General features: G+C 47.8%; 1 protein-coding gene across 4 annotated transcripts in view; it reads left to right on the top strand.

Moving 5' to 3' along the window:
- The window catches only part of NLGN3 (neuroligin 3), a 32328-nt gene extending 16857 nt beyond the window's left edge, over positions 1-15471 (top strand). For all 4 annotated transcript variants that reach the window (XM_060183491.1, XM_007535946.2, XM_007535945.2 and 1 more), the window contains 3 exons: positions 7763-7948; positions 11397-12186; positions 13438-15471. In XM_060183491.1, the coding sequence (XP_060039474.1) occupies positions 7763-7948; positions 11397-12186; positions 13438-14281 (1820 nt within the window). In that variant the 3' untranslated portion in view covers positions 14282-15471. The remainder of the gene's footprint in view (positions 1-7762; positions 7949-11396; positions 12187-13437) is intronic.
- Positions 15472-16121: the final 650 nt, after the last annotated feature.

The raw sequence follows: 16121 nt of genomic DNA, 5'->3' as shown, positions 1-16121 counted from the left end.
TGATCCTTAAGCTCATATGTCAGAAGTTCTTAACTTTTTAGGGAGTCTTGGACCCCTTTAAGAGTCTGACAAATGCTATGGAGTCCCCCAGAAAAACATGTGCACACTCAAAAACTTATGAGCAGGACACACACTTTATTTTTTAAAGGACTTATCTGTGTGTGTGTGTGTGTGTGTGTGTGTGTGTGAGAGAGAGAGAGAGAGAGAGAGAGAGAGAATCACTCTGGTGCATACAATGCCTGGGATCAAACTTGGGGGCCTCATGCCTAAGAGCCCAATGTTTTATCCACCATGCTACCTGTCAGGCCATACACACAGTTTTTTTTTCTTTTTCTTTTTTCTTTTTTTTTCCATTTTTTTATCATCTTTATTTATTGGATGGAGACAGCCAGAAATCAAGAGGGTGATAGAAAGGGGGAGGGACAGAGAGAGACCTGCAGCACTGCTTCACCACTTGCAAAGCTTTCCCTCTGCAGGTGGGGGCCAGGGGCTCAAACCCGGGTCCTTGCACATTGTAATAGATGCGCTCAACCAGGTGTGCCACCACCCAGCCCCCTATATACACACAGTTTTGGTTTTGGTTTTAGACGCTTAGAGTCTCTCTCTGTCTCTCTCTCTGTCTCTGTCTCTGTCTCTCTCTCTCTCTCTCAACTAGAACATCCTTCAGCTCTGGCTTATGGTATGGTGGATTAAACCTGGGACTTTGGAGCCTCAGGCATGAGAGACTCTTTGCATAACCTTTATGCTGTTTACCCCACCTTTTAGATGTTTATTTGCTTATTTGTAAAGGGAAGGAGTTGCACCACTCTGCAACATGCAATGCTAGGGATTTAAACTCCGGACTGTAAGTGCCTGTAAGTGCAACAGGTTTTTTTAATATCAATTTATTTATTTATTATTAGATACAGACAGAGAGAAATTGAAAGGGGGGAGATATGGAGGGAGAGAGACAGAGACATACCTGCAGACCTGCTTCACCACTTGTAAACATTTTCCCCTGCAGGTGGAAACCAAGGGCTTGAACCTGGGATCCTGTGCACTGTAATGTGTGCACTTAACCAGGTGATCCACCACCTGGCCTCAAAGTGCAATAATTTATCCACTGTATCATCTCCTAGTGCATTGCATGTGTGTGTGGGGGGCGCCCACACACACACACTTTTATGGAATTGATTTCTTGAGTCCCCTGAAATCTGAAGCTCATCCAGAAAACTCAGGTTAAGAACCCCCATTTTATAGCCTCCCCTCCTCTTTTTTTGTCCAGAGCACTGCTCAGCTCTGGTTTATGGCAGTGTGGGAGACTAAACCAGAGCCTCCTCTCTATAAGACAATCAGAACAGCACATCTGGCAATAGAAATATTTGAGAGACTTAAGCAGTTAGTGATAAAAACAATATTATCCAAGCCTCAAAAGCCATAAACTGATATGTAATACCAGAGTTATGAACTAATATTTGGTCAGAAGTTTCTGACGTGCCCTTCAGTGGCTGCTCCAGAATGCAAATGTAATCAATAAGCCTGTAAGTGGACTCTTCCTCTATACATGATATTTCAGCCATTGGCACTAGGGGTAGACTTGTCCCTGAAGCTTGAGGATCTTGCTAAGTAACTGAGGCTTGCTTTTTTTTCTTGCTTTTTTAAAAAGTATTTTATTTATTTTATTTTTGAGAGAAATGCAGAGAGAGAAAGACACAGAGAGACACCAGAGCACTGCTTAGCTCTGGCTTATGGTGGTACGGGGGATTGAACCTGGGACTTAGGAGCCTTAGGCATGACAGTCTCTTTGCATAACCACTATGCTATCTACCCCCACCCTCTTGCTTTGTTTTTTGCCACTACGGTTATCACTAGGGCTCAGTGCCTGCATCATGACTACATCACTCTTTTTTCCCCTTTCCTTTCTTTTTCTGATAGAGACAGAGAGAAATAGAGAGAGATAAAGAAGACACAGGCAGAGAGAAACATACACACACCTGCAGCACTGCTCCATCACTTGTGCGGCTTCCCACCTGCAGATGGGGACCAGGGACTTGAACCCAAGTCCTGGGCATGGTAATGTGTGCCTCCCATTGCTTTCTTTCTGACATCCTAGAATGAGTGACCAATTGCATGCATTCCTTCACCTTCCCTCCTAACAGTGCCTGGAGTACTGAGCCCAGACAGCTAGTGCTTCTCTAGACATCTTGGATGATTCATATATTTGGAGACTCTCATAGGTTTTCCATGGATGCTCTCCAAGATGAAGAGGTAACTATTACTTAGGAAACCACCAGTGGACTGGAGACCCAGAAAAGGAAGGGACCTTCAGCTAGATAGAGGACGTGGGTATCCCTGGGGCTGAGGAAGTAGCGGCCTGCCAAGTTTGATTTGGGGTTCCTGAGTCTGACCCCACAGCTTTGCTCAAGTGCCCTGCAAATAGACTACAAACCTGGTAAACATGGTGCCATGAGTGACAGAGATAACTGGTTTTGACATAATGTGTCAGAGTCCCCAGTCATCTAATGACAAACAGCTTGTCATGCATTGTCTAAATGTGGGCTCAGAAAGACTAGCTGAGATGTTTTTCCAGCTGTCTGGGGAGTTTGGTACCTCAGCCTTCTTCTCCAGTGGTGTCTGCATGAGTGGAGTAGCTGCTCTCCTACACTGCTGGGGTGCGTGTGCTTGAGTCAGTCATGACTACTCTGTCACCTCCCTATGCCTGCTGGACATGGCTCTTCAAATAGGACAGCTGTAGTAGGGACAGTTGACATGGCACCATCCACATGCTCCAGTGCCCCAGAACCGGAGCTTCATGGGCAAGGAACAGAAAGCAATGGTCAAAGCCTGTGGCCAAGCCCTTTCAAGCCATTCTTCTTCTAATTATTATTATTATTATTATTAGTAGTAGTAGTAGTAGTAGTAGTGGTGGTGGTGGTGGTGGTGGTGGTGGTGGTGGTGGTGGTAGTGGTAGTAGTATCTTCTACAGAGAGGTAAGGAGAAGTAGAGAAGGAGAGAAAGATACCTGCAGCACTGTTACACTACTCATGAAGCTTCCCCTGCAGGTGGAGCCTGAGGGCTTGAACCCTGGTTCTTGAACACATGGGAGATAGAGACAGGCAGACAGAAAGTGAAATAGACAACAGAACCAACTTCCTTCAATGCAGAGGGGGCTGGACTTGAACCTGGGCCATGCACATGGCAAAGCAGCACACTATCCCAGTGAGTTATTTCACCAGCCCCCAAGTCATCATTCGTAGCCCAGTATTGGTAAAAGGAGCCAGGCTCTTACTGCTTATTGTGAGGACAGATCAGACATATATCATGGAGGGATACCTTGGTGAAGGCTAAATACAAGTCTGCTACTATTCAAACAAGAGAAAAGGAAAAAGGCAATTTTGGGAGGAGAGAGAAAGATTAAAGAAGCACGTGGTGGTTTTTTTGTCAGCTGGTTTCAAGGGTGGCACAAATGAGTCAAATTAAGTCAGCATACTTTTTTATTTTTTATTTTATTATTGTTAGTATTCTTTTTGTCCTTGCTGGGACTTCACCATTCCATCATGACTTCAGACAGAAAGAGACAGACAAGGAGTCAGGCAGTAGCGCAGTGGGTTAAGTGCAGGTGGCACAAAGAGCAAGGACCAATGTAAGGATCCCGGTTCGAGCCTCTGGCTCCCCACCTGCAGGGGAGTTGCTTCACAGGTGGTGAAGCAGGTTGCAGATGTCTATCTCTCTCCCCTCTCTGTCTTCCCCTCCTCCCTCCATTTTTCTCTGTCCTATCCAACAACAATGACATCAATAATAATAATAACTACAACAGTAAAACAACAAGGGCAACAAAAAGGGAATAAATATTTTTTAAAAAATTTAAAATAATGATAATAACTACAACAATAAAACAAAAAGGGAAACAAAAGGAAATAAGGATTTAAAAAAATAAAAAAGAAATACAAATGGAGGGAGGGAGAGAGAGAGAGAGACCCCAGCATTGAAGTTTTCTGCAATGTGGTGGGAGCCAGGCTTGAATCTGGTTCGAGCACATGACAAAGTAGTGTCACCAGTATGGTCTGCCTTTTTTTTTTCAGACTGAAGGAGCAGCTCCAATGTGAGAATGGGCCAGGCAAAGGAGAGGGGCTGGTTGCCGTATCTAGTGGAACAAGGGCTTCTCAATCCCCCCTCATTCAGGCTGTCTCTAAATCCTTCTTATTTCTTCATCAGGACCCTGGGGTTAAAGAGGGCTTTTGACTAGGTCCTGAGAGGAATAAGAAAGTACTTTACATACTTAATTGTACCAAAAGAAAAATGAATATACCCTCAAAGAAGGAAAAATCAGCTTTTCTTTTTCCACAGAAGCTAAAAACAGAAGGGCTGGAGAAAGACAGTGATAAAGTCTTGCGCCTGCTTGAGTCTAATTGAGTTCAGCTTCTGCCTCTGCACCCCAGGGCTTCCAAAGAGGTCTCTGTGAGCTGAGGGGGCCTCCTTCAACAGGACTGTCACCAAGTTTATTCTGGGTGTTGTGAGTGGCTTTTTAGCTGTGGAGTCAAAAAACACAAATCGTTGTGTGGGGTGGCACACCACAACCTCTCCCCTGGGCAGGACCCCTTCAAGAGCCTCAGGCAGGATAAGAAAAAAAAAACTTCCAAGCAACCTAAAGTTCAGGAAAAGGAAATGAATGAGGCAGCTAGACTGGTATAAAATGGAAGCAATGGGCTGGGAGGTAGTTCACCTGCTAGGGAAGGCACCTTAACATGTGTGAGACCCTAGGTTTGAGCCCACAGCACCAGAAGAAGCTTGACAGGTAGTCAAGTGGTACTGTGGGCTCGCACCCTCTCTCTCTCTCTCTCTCTCTCTCTCTCTCCCCTGCCCCTCTCTGCCTCCCCCCACCACTATCAGTCTGACTCTACCTCTCTATATATCTGAAATAATGAAAAAGGTAGCCTGGGAGGTGGCACAATGGCCAGGGCACTGGACTTACAAGCATGAGTTCCTAAGTTTGATCACTGGCAATGCATGTGCCACAGTGCTGATGCTCTAGTTCTCTCATTATTATCTCCTGATAATAAATAATTTTTAAAAGAAAAATGTCAGCCCAGGAGCACTGGAATCGCACATGTGCAAGGCCTCAGTACGGAAAAAGTAAATAGAAAGTAGATGGAAGCATGGTGGTGGTGGTGGGGAATATAGGACGGTTCTGTGCGGTAGCCAGCAGGTGGGTGGGAAGGTAGTCTCCATGGCAACCAGTCTCCACAGCAGCATATCCCAGCAGGTGGGTGGGAAGATAGTCTCCATGGTGACATGTCTCCTCAGCAGCAAATCCCAGTGGGTGGGCGGGAAAGCCTGTTTTCTGGGGTGAAGCACTGCACTGACTTCCTCAGTTCTCCACTGGAGGGAAATGATGATCTGACCCAGTGGTTTGCCAACGTTAGTCGCAGAATTACCTGGAAGAGCTTGTTAACAACCTGGCTTGCTGGAGCTTGTCCCAGAATCTCATTAGGTCTTAGAGGGAGGGAAATGAGGAGATACCCTGAGAATGAGGGGATAAAGGCTATTTTGAGGCCTGGGACAGAAGTACATATGGAGGGCCAGCAAAGAGTTTACAAAGATGGTGCACTGCTTTGCCATGTACATGACCTAGGTGTGAACCCAGCCCCCATCATATTGAAGGAAGTTTCGGTGCTGTGATATCTCTCTCTCTCTCTCTCTCTCTCTCCTTCTCTTTCTCTCTCCCTCTCTCTCCTAAAGCACTCCTCAGCTTTGGCTTATGGTGATGAGGGGGTTTGAACCTGGGACTTCTGGGGTCTCAGGCATGAGAGTCTTTTTGCATAACCATAACCATTATGCTATCTACCCCCACCCTTTTAAAGTTTTTTAAAAATATTTATTTATTATTGGATAGGGACAGTAAGAAATTGAGAGGGGAGGGGGAGACAGAGAGGGAGAGAGACACCTGCAGCCCTGCTTCACCACTTGTGAAGGTTTCCTCCTGCATGTAGGGACCTGGGGCTTGAACCTAGGTCCTTGTACACTGTAATGTGCGCACTTAATTGGGTGCACCACTGCCTGGCTCCCTATTGTACTTTTTCTATCTGAACAAGCAGAAAAATGTATAAATGGACTAATTTGCACAAGAAGGGCAAAGAGAGCCCAATAACTTTGTATTGCCTCTTGGGATTCTCCCTCCCTCCTGAGAGAGAAGGAAGGAGGAAGAGAAGGAAGTCTAGGTTTACAATCGGCTGAGCATGCTAAAGGGCCTCTGTGCATTTTTATCATTACAAGCCTTGGAAGTCTTTTCCCCCCCACTGGAGTTATTGCTGGGCTCAGTGTCTTCACGATGAATCCATAGCTCCCAGTGGCCTTTCCTTCCCCTTTCTTTTTTCTTTTTTCTTTGATAAGACAGAAATTGAGAGGGAGGAAGAGATAGAGAAGGAGAAATCCCCACATGGGGAAAGCTTTGCAAGCAGTAAAGCAGTGTTGCTGGTGTCCCTCTCTCTCCCTCTCTATCTCCCCAACTCCTCTGTCCTCCTCCACGAGCAGCAGTGGATTCGTAGTGCAGGCACCACGCCCCAGTGATGACCCTAGAGGCAAAAGAAAAGTATAGAGAAAAAAGAGACCTGTAGTGGTCAAGGAGGTGGCACAGTGGTAAAGCTTTAGACTCTCAAGCATGAGGTCCCAAGTTAGATCCCCAGCAGCACATGTGCCAGAGTGATGTCTGGTTCTTTCTCTCTCCTCCTATCTTTCTCATTAATAAATAAAATCTTTAGAGAGAGAGAGAGAGAGAAAGACCTGTAGCACTGCTTCACCATTCCTGAAACTTCCCCCCTGCAGGTGGGAGATTAGGGCTTGGACCTGAATTCTTGCACATGGGAATGAGTGCATTCAATCCAGTGTACCACTGTCAGGCTCCCTTCAATGTATTTTAGCCTCATTTTATAGAAGTTGAAACTATAACCTCAAGATCTGAAATAACTCGCCCAAGGAAATGTGGTACATAAGTTGTACAACCAGGACTCATACCAAAGAATTAGTGACTTCAGCCTCCCTGTTCCTGTCTTGCTGGTGGTTATGTAATGGCCCAGCTAGTACAGGGGAACAGTTATGCTGAGTCCAGGCCACCTGCAGTCCCTGTAGTTTAGGTCTCTCAACTGAAGGGGGCAGCTCTCCTTCCAAATTAGAGAACAAATGAAAGTCAGGGTGCTGCTCCTGTTATGTCTAAGGAACTGGGCCTTGCCAAAAGAAAGCCATGGGCAGACTGGGGAGGTAGCATAGTGGTTATGCAGAAAGACTTTTTAAACTTTATTTCTTTATTTGATATGACAGAGAAAATTGAGAGGGAAAGGGGTGGTAGAGAAGGAGAGAGATACCTGCAGCCCTGCTTCACCACTTGTGAAGCATCCCCCCTTCCCCCGCAGATGGAGACTGGGGACTCAAACCTGGGTCCTTGTATATGGTAACATGTACACTGCCCGGCCCCTGCAGAAAGACTTTCAAGACTGATGCACCAAAGGTTTCAGGTTCAATCCTTCAGTACCACCAGAAGCCAGAGTTTAGCTGTGAACTGGAAAAGGAAGGAAGGGAGAAAAGAGGGAATGAGGAAGGGAGGGATGGAGGGATGGAGGGAAGGAGGGAGGGAGGGAGGGAAAAGAAAAGAAAGCCACGGTTTCTGTGTGTTGGGTGGAAAGAGGCTAAACCTCTGCCTCTGTCTAATCCCCCAGCACCTGCTAGCTATCATAGTCCAAACCTTCCACTGCTACCATCTCATTGTCCCCCTGCCCTCTGTTGCACCCAGGGTTCCTGAGCACTGGTGATCAAGCTGCCAAGGGCAACTATGGGCTCCTTGACCAAATCCAGGCCCTCCGTTGGGTGAGCGAAAACATTGCCTTCTTTGGCGGTGATCCCCGCCGCATCACCGTGTTTGGCTCAGGCATCGGTGCCTCCTGTGTTAGCCTGCTCACTCTGTCACATCACTCTGAGGGTGAGTAGCTCTCGGGGCCATACTAGCAACGTGTGTGCGTGCGTGTGTGTGTGTGTGTGTGTGTGTGTGTGTGTGTGTGCGCGTGCGCGCGCGCGCGCGCGCGCTCTGAGCCCCAGGAACACCCTGGGGGAAACAGCCAACATTCTTTTACCAATTGGGAATCTCTTTCTCCCACCCAAGTGAGAAAAAATTTCAGAGGGCCAAGTGGTGGCACACCTGGTTAAGCGCACACATTACAGTGGGTACAGACGCAGGTTTAAGACCCTGGTCCCCACCTGCAGGGGGAAGCTTCATGAGTGGTGAAGCAGGACTGCAGGTCTCTCTCTGTCTCTCTCCCTCTCTGTCTCCCCATCTCAATTTTTCACTGTCTTTATCCAATAATAAATAAATAAAGAGATTTTTTAAAAAAAGAGACAGAGAGGGAGTCAGGCGGTAGCGCAGCAGGTTAAGCACAGGTGGTGCAAAGCGCAAGGACTGGCATAAGAATCACGGTTCAAGCCCCTGGCTCCCCACCTGCAAGGGAGTCACTTCACAGGCAGTGAAGCAGGTCTGCAGGTATCTATCTTTCTCTCCCCCTCTCTGTCTTCCCCTCCTCTCTCCATTTCTCTCTGTCCTATCCAACAACGACGACATCAATAACAACAACAACAATAATGACTACAACCACAATAAAAACCAACAAGGGCAACAAAAGAAAAAAAATAAATATGAAAAAAGAGAGAGAATTTCAGATACACCATGGCAAAAAGGGATTGCCCTTCTGGCATGAGTTCTTTGGGAATGTGAGCTTCAAATGCCTCTCACCAAAGGGGCAACAGTTTGTGGGGGGAGGTGAGGAATAGCTCTCAGTGTGGAAAGAACAGGTGGCTTGAGGTAGAAATGAGTCGTGATATGGAAGGAGCATTCTTTCTTGGCCTTTCATTCTGAAGAACAAGACTCAGCAGAACTCTCCCCAAGGGAGAAATGGGCCTGCACTAACCTGCAGAGTGAGTTTTGATTTTTTAATTTTTGATGTTTTATTTTTTTAATATTTATTCATTCCCTTTTGTTGCCCTCGTTTTATTGTTGTAACTATTATTGTTGTTGATGTTGTCGTTGTTGGATAGGACAGAGAGAAATAGAGAGAGGAGGGGAAGACAGAAAGAGGTAGAGAAAGACACCTGCAAACCTGCTTCACCACTTGTAAAGCAACTCCCCTGCAGGTGGGGAGCCAGGGGCAGGTCCTTGCACTTTGTACCATGTGTGCTTAACCCCCTGTGCTCGACTCACGTTTTATTTATTTTTTTAAACAAAGATTTTCTTTCAAATGCCAGAATTCCCCCTCAGGCTACACAATCCACCTGGAGGAGAATCTCATTATTCCCTTTATGTTTATTTATTTATTTAACTTATTTATTTATTTATTTTTAGATAGTGACAAAGAGGCAGAGAGAAGGTGAAAGAAACCACAGCACTGAAACTTCCTTCAGTATGGTGGGTGTCAGGCTCAAACTTGGGTCATGCACATGGCAAAACAGCTATGTGAGCTATTTCAAGTGAATTGTTTTGTCAGCCCTAGGGAGACTCTCATTTTCTGTGTCTTGCCTTGAAGTGGGTCCTTCTGCCAATAATTCTTCCAACAGGGCAGACAAGCTTTTTTTTAACTCAACTGGGAATGTTCTCTTCTCCTCTGGGTTAGAAAACATATTCTCCCCCCCAATCTCTCTCTCTCTCTCTCTCTCTCTCTCTCTCTCTCTCTCCTTTATAAGAGAGCACTGCTCAGCTCTGGCTGATGGTGGTGCAGGAGATTGAACCTAAAACTTTGGAGCCTCAGGCATGAGTCTCTTTGCATAACCATTATGCTATCTACCCCCCCCCACCTCATGTTATCTCTCTGAGAGGCAGAAGTGAGCTTCCGAAGAAGTGACTATCCTGAAATGGGTGTTTCTCTTTAGAGACAGAGAGAAATGTCTGAAGCACTGTTCTACTGCTTGTGAAGTTTCCTCCTTGTAAGTGGGGACCAAGGGCTTGAACCTGGATCCTCACATATGGTAATGTGTATACTCTAAGAGGGTACTTTTTCATTGTTGATGAGGTTGATTTACCTCCTAAGTTAGTGATGTTTTAATAGGAAGACTTCTAGTCATGCTTTGAAGAAAGCATGTCTCTCTAAATCTTCTCTGACTTAAGTATCTCTGTCTCTGCCCCTCTAGCGATTAACCCAGTGAGGGAGCATCCCACCTTAGAATGTGCTTCTAGGTGATAATAATGGGGACAGGAATCTTCTGTTTTTATTTTTCATAAACAAGGGTGAAGTGGACTATGAGGGCATTTGTGACCAAAAAGAGGAGCAAGGCCCCCTCCAGTTGAGGACTGTTTCCTTGGGAGGAGAAGGCCTTCCCTGAGCTAATGCTGTCTCCTCTCATAAGGGGCCTGTGTTCCTAGAGGCTGGGATGCTTTAAAGACTTGTTCTCTGGGCCAACAAGACAGTTCACTTGGATAATGTGCTGCTTTGTCAGGTGCATAACCCAGGTTTGAGCCCAGGCACCACCACACTGAAGGAAGCTTTGGTGTTGTGGGCTTTCTCACTGTCCGACTGTCTCTGTCTCTTTGTATCTGGAAAAAAAAAAGGCAATCTGGAGCAGTGACGCCCCAGTTCTGAGGAGGGGGTGATTTGTTCTCTGTATCCCTCTGTAACTGACTCATGAAGAGCAATCTTTTGAAAAGGGAAGCTCTCCCTTAAGTAGTACTCTGTTTCTTTCCCCCTCTTTCCACTCAGGAAGACGTTGTTTCTCCCAGAGGAACAGAATTATGTGCCTGAAGTCCAGCTTATCATCTGAAATGATGATCCAGGGAGAGGACACTCCCTCCTTTTTTCCCCAGGGTAGTGGGGGGCAAGAATCATCCATTCTTTGAGTCTGGGGAATCAGTTCCTGCTGAGCAAGGAGAAAATCCAGATTTAAGGCACCAGCAGCTTCAGAAAAAGGAAAGCCTGTGTGGAATCTACAGCCTAAAAAGGGGGCATGCTCTTTGGAGCCTCTTCGACCCCACCAAACACCTTTGCCCTTGGAACTCTTTCCCCAAACTCCCAGAATGCAAAGCCCTTTCCTGCCTGAATTTCTCATCTCTCATGAAAAAGACCCCTTTGTGGTGGAAGTGCCAGCTCCCTGGTGGTGTGCTGGCACAGAGCGGGGCCCAGCTGGGCAGGAAGCAAGAGGAAAAGACAAGGCAAGATAAAGAAAGGGAACATAAGGAAGCTGGTGTCTGGGACCCAAGGGGTTAATTCTTCCTGATATTTCCTTAACCCCCATGTTACCAATATTGTCCTAGAGCAAGGGGGCCAGAAGTAGGCTGGTACCTTGGTATCCTAGATCACTCTACTTCAGTGTCAAAGGCGCGAGGAAGTGTTTTATTTGTCCTTCATGGGGTGACCTAATACCTCTAACCCAGTGCTGCCTGTCTTCTGTAGGACTTTTCCAGAGAGCTATCATCCAGAGTGGTTCAGCTCTGTCCAGCTGGGCTGTGAACTACCAACCAGTGAAGTATACCAGCCTGCTAGCCGATAAGGTAGGCTGTAATGTGCTGGATACAGTGGACATGGTGGACTGTCTCCGGCAAAAGAGTGCTAAGGAGCTGGTAGAGCAAGACATCCAGCCAGCCCGCTACCATGTGGCCTTTGGCCCTGTGATTGATGGTGATGTCATTCCCGATGACCCCGAGATCCTCATGGAGCAGGGTGAGTTCCTCAACTATGACATCATGCTCGGTGTCAACCAGGGTGAGGGGCTCAAATTTGTGGAAGGTGTGGTAGACCCTGAAGATGGTGTCTCTGGCACTGACTTTGACTACTCAGTCTCCAACTTTGTGGATAATCTTTATGGCTATCCGGAGGGCAAGGACACCCTGCGGGAAACCATCAAATTCATGTACACAGACTGGGCAGACCGGGATAACCCTGAGACCCGCCGGAAGACACTGGTGGCACTTTTCACTGATCATCAGTGGGTGGAGCCCTCAGTGGTGACAGCCGATCTGCATGCCCGCTACGGTTCGCCTACCTACTTCTACGCCTTCTACCATCACTGCCAGAGCCTCATGAAGCCTGCTTGGTCAGATGCAGCTCATGGGGATGAAGTACCCTATGTCTTCGGTGTCCCTATGGTAGGCCCCACAGACCTGTTCCCCTGCAACTTCTCCAAGAATGACGTAATGCTCAGTGCTGTTGTTATGACCTACTGGACCAACTTTGCCAAAACTGGGTAAGGAGAAAGTGGGGAGCTTCCTTTGACCACCACCTCCTCCCCTGCATGCCCTTTGTTCTGTTCCTCTAAATCTGCCCCCTGCACCTCCCATCCTAAGATACCCTCCCAAATCTTGCTTGGCAGCCCCTCCCCACACCCTACTTCCCCTTCTCAAATCTTCCTGATCATTTCCTTGCCTCAGCAATATTGAGGCTGACACCTGGTGTCATAGACTGAACAGATGGGATGGGTAGTGGTTCCGGTCCTGGTGCAAGATGGTGAAGTAGGACCTAGGCTGGGAGTGAGAGCATTTTGCAGAAAACTGAGAAACTTTACACGTGTACTAACAACTGTATTTACTGTAAACCACTAATCCTCCCAATAAAAAAAAATAGACTGGGGAGGCAATTACAGAAGCCAGACCTTCCACCTGCTGCACCCCATAATGATCCCAGAGGGATAAAGAATAAGAAAGCTATCAAGGGAGGGGTTGGGATACAGAGTTCTGGTTGTGGAAAGTCTGTGGAAATGTACTCCTCTTATCCTATGGTCTTGTCAATACTTCCATTTTATAAATAAAAATTAAAAATAGAGGGAGTCGGGCTGTAGTGCAGCAGGCTAAGCGCAGGTGGCGCAGAGCACAAGGACCGGCATAAGGATCCCGGTTCGAACCCCAGCTCCCCACCTACAGGGGAGTCTCTTCACAGGCGGTGAAGCAGGTCTGCAGGTGTCTATCTTTCTCTCCTCCTCTCTGTCTTCCCCTCCCTCTCTCCATTTCTCTCTGTCCTATCCAACAACGACAACAACAATAATAACTACAACAATAAAACAACAAGGGCAACAAAAGGGAATAAATAAATTAAAAAAATAATGATAATAATAAATAAAAAATAGAGTGAGCAGAAGTGAAAACGGTTGGCTGAACTATGGGATTAGAGGCTACAGAGGGAGGGCATATGAAATAAGAATAAAATACATTCAGAAAGCTTACCAAGAGCTCTCGGGTAACCTAGGCAGCTGAGAAAGACTAGTGGATGTTCTCTCAGTGGCTTATAAGGAGTGTATATAGATGATCTTAGGGAACCAGGCAATAGGAGTCCAAAGCCTGGAGGACAGGAGGGTTGCAGGCCCTGGAAAAGTTGGAGACGGTAGGAGGTTTGGGAGTATGGAAAGGGAAGTTGGGGGTGAGTGTAAGAGGCAGCATGGATGGATGCTGGGACCTTTCCCTAATCTAGAGTGGTGACTCCAAATTTCCTTGTGATATTGCAGAGATCCCAACAAACCGGTCCCACAGGACACCAAGTTCATTCATACCAAAGCAAACCGCTTTGAAGAAGTGGCCTGGTCCAAATACAATCCTCGGGACCAGCTCTATCTTCACATTGGCCTGAAACCTAGAGTCCGAGATCATTACCGGGCCACAAAGGTGGCTTTCTGGAAACACTTGGTGCCCCACCTGTACAATCTGCATGACATGTTCCACTACACATCCACGACCACCAAAGTGCCGCCCCCGGATACGACCCACAGCTCACACATCACCCGCAGGCCCAACGGTAAGACCTGGAGCACCAAGCGGCCAGCCATCTCCCCTGCCTACAACAACGAGAATGCCCAGGGGCCTTGGAATGGGGATCAGGACTCAGGGCCACTCCTAGTGGAGAACCCCCGTGACTACTCCACAGAATTAAGTGTCACCATCGCTGTTGGGGCCTCCCTACTCTTCCTCAATGTGCTGGCCTTCGCAGCCCTCTACTACCGGAAGGACAAGCGGCGTCAGGAGCCCCTGAGGCAGCCTAGTCCTCAGAGGGGCACTGGGGCCCCTGAATTGGGAGCTGCTCCTGAGGAAGAGCTGGCAGCTTTGCAGCTGGGCCCCACCCACCACGAGTGTGAGGCTGGTCCCCCCCATGACACACTGCGCCTCACAGCACTACCTGACTACACACTGACCCTGAGGCGGTCCCCCGATGACATCCCACTCATGACCCCCAACACCATCACAATGATCCCCAACTCCCTGGTTGGGCTGCAGACATTGCACCCCTACAACACCTTCGCCACAGGGTTCAACAGTACTGGGCTGCCCCACTCACACTCCACTACTCGGGTATAGCTCTAGTCCCAGAGCACAGCCCTTCGCCCAGCTCCTTCTTCCCACCCAGTCCTAGTTCTAAACACACACACACACACACACACACACACACACACACACACACACACACACACACACACACCCAGCAAGCGATTAAAACACGTTGGAATATATATGTAGACACGTTCCTACACCTGACAGCAGACCCAGCTGCACAGAGACAGACATGGACATGCACTCACATGTGCAAAAACACAGACACAGATGTGAACCTGAACAATCCCGGCCAAGAGGGACGCAAAGAAGTCCTTGGGCAACTGAGAACCCGGAACAGCAGCTGATGCCAGTTCCCTGAGCCTGAACACAGACACTCCTGGGGGAGGGGGGCTGAAAGCACCAGCTGGACATCCCCTTGGTGCTTGCCTTCCACCTCTCAGAACTGCACCACCTTCAGACTTGGGAGCTTCACAGAGCCCAGTAGCTCTTTGCCTCCTAGACTTGGTCTTTTTCTTTTTCCCTGGGTCTTATTTTTGTTGATTTGGGGGGAGGGGGGATACATTGGGACAAATGCTTCTTCCATCCCTTGAGTACAAAGAGGCTCCAGAAAGGGTGGCTTCAGGCCCAAGTCTCTCTAACTCTGCACACCCACCACACCACACCCCACCCCACCCTTGAGCTCATTCAATTTTACCATGCAACAAGACCCCCCCCCCAGGAAAGAAAGCAATCTGAGCAAGATCATGGGGTGGTAGAAAGAAGAGGACACTGCCAGATGGGGTTGCAGGGCCATGTAGGTAGGACCCTAACCGCCTATGTCCCTGTGAAGGGATGTGGAGACCACACAGTCACCTGCCAAAAGCCAAGGTCTGGCCAAGTGCAGGGACCCCTCAATTGGGTGAACAAGGTTCTGTGGAGGCCATGTCATTATTGGGGCCACCAGATATCATCTGGGTCACATTTCTGTCCTTGGGGTACCATTATCAGAAATTGGCCCCATTTTCTTTACAGTCTCTTTTGTGTCTGTCATTTCTTTCAAGAAGGCGGTGTTTTTCTTTCTTTTTTGTTGTCGTTGTTGGCTTTTTTCTTTTTTTAAAAAAAGAAAAGTTCTTAAAACACTAACAGAAACCCATAGAGTTTGTCCTTTGTAAAAAAAAAAAAAATTAAACACAGTGTCTTGATATAAAAATAAAAAATCCAATTAGCACTCCCAACCTGCCTCCCTCGCACAGGCCTTGCCCCAACAGGTCTCCCAGCAGGGTACCCCTGCCAGCTGCGGCCATCCTCCCTTCTCTCCTCTCGCTGCCTCCCAGCTGACGCAAGTCTGAACTGCTCTCTGCCAGCCTCCTACGTGCACACTGCTCTCACCAATCTTCATCTGCTTGTTGCCTCCACCTCACCCCACTCCCATCCCTGAGCACTTTGAGTTCCCGCAACTGAAACCTTATCTCTGCACCTCAGCTCTCCTAATGAAACAACACAAGGCAATCTTCCCTCACCTTCTGGTGCCGCAATGATAGCCACTGCCACCATTGCCACCTTGCCACAGCCCTGCCCACCTCTCCTCACCCTGACATTGGGGGCTGGGAAGGGGGCTGCCCTCTGGCATGCTGAAAATCTTCCTTCTATCTGAGTCCAGTGGGGCATCATGTATAGACTCTGGCCTCAGGTAACTGACAGAGCGGGGGGCTCTCCTCACTTGTTTCCTGTTCTGTGAATTAAAAGTCACTGGGGCCCTGAGCAGGGGCAGGGATGAAGATGTTAGAAAGGTTGTCTTGAGGTTGTAATCTGTGGATCCCTGTCAACTGGGGAAGACAGATTCAGTGGGGTTCCTCAGAAGTAACATGGTCTCTCACATTCTTCC

The sequence above is a fragment of the Erinaceus europaeus genome, chromosome X (genome assembly GCF_950295315.1).
Source record: "Erinaceus europaeus chromosome X, mEriEur2.1, whole genome shotgun sequence".
Lineage (NCBI taxonomy): Eukaryota > Metazoa > Chordata > Mammalia > Eulipotyphla > Erinaceidae > Erinaceus > Erinaceus europaeus.
Note: the sequence above shows the minus strand (reverse complement) of the source record. Positions and strands in the feature narration are given on the sequence as shown.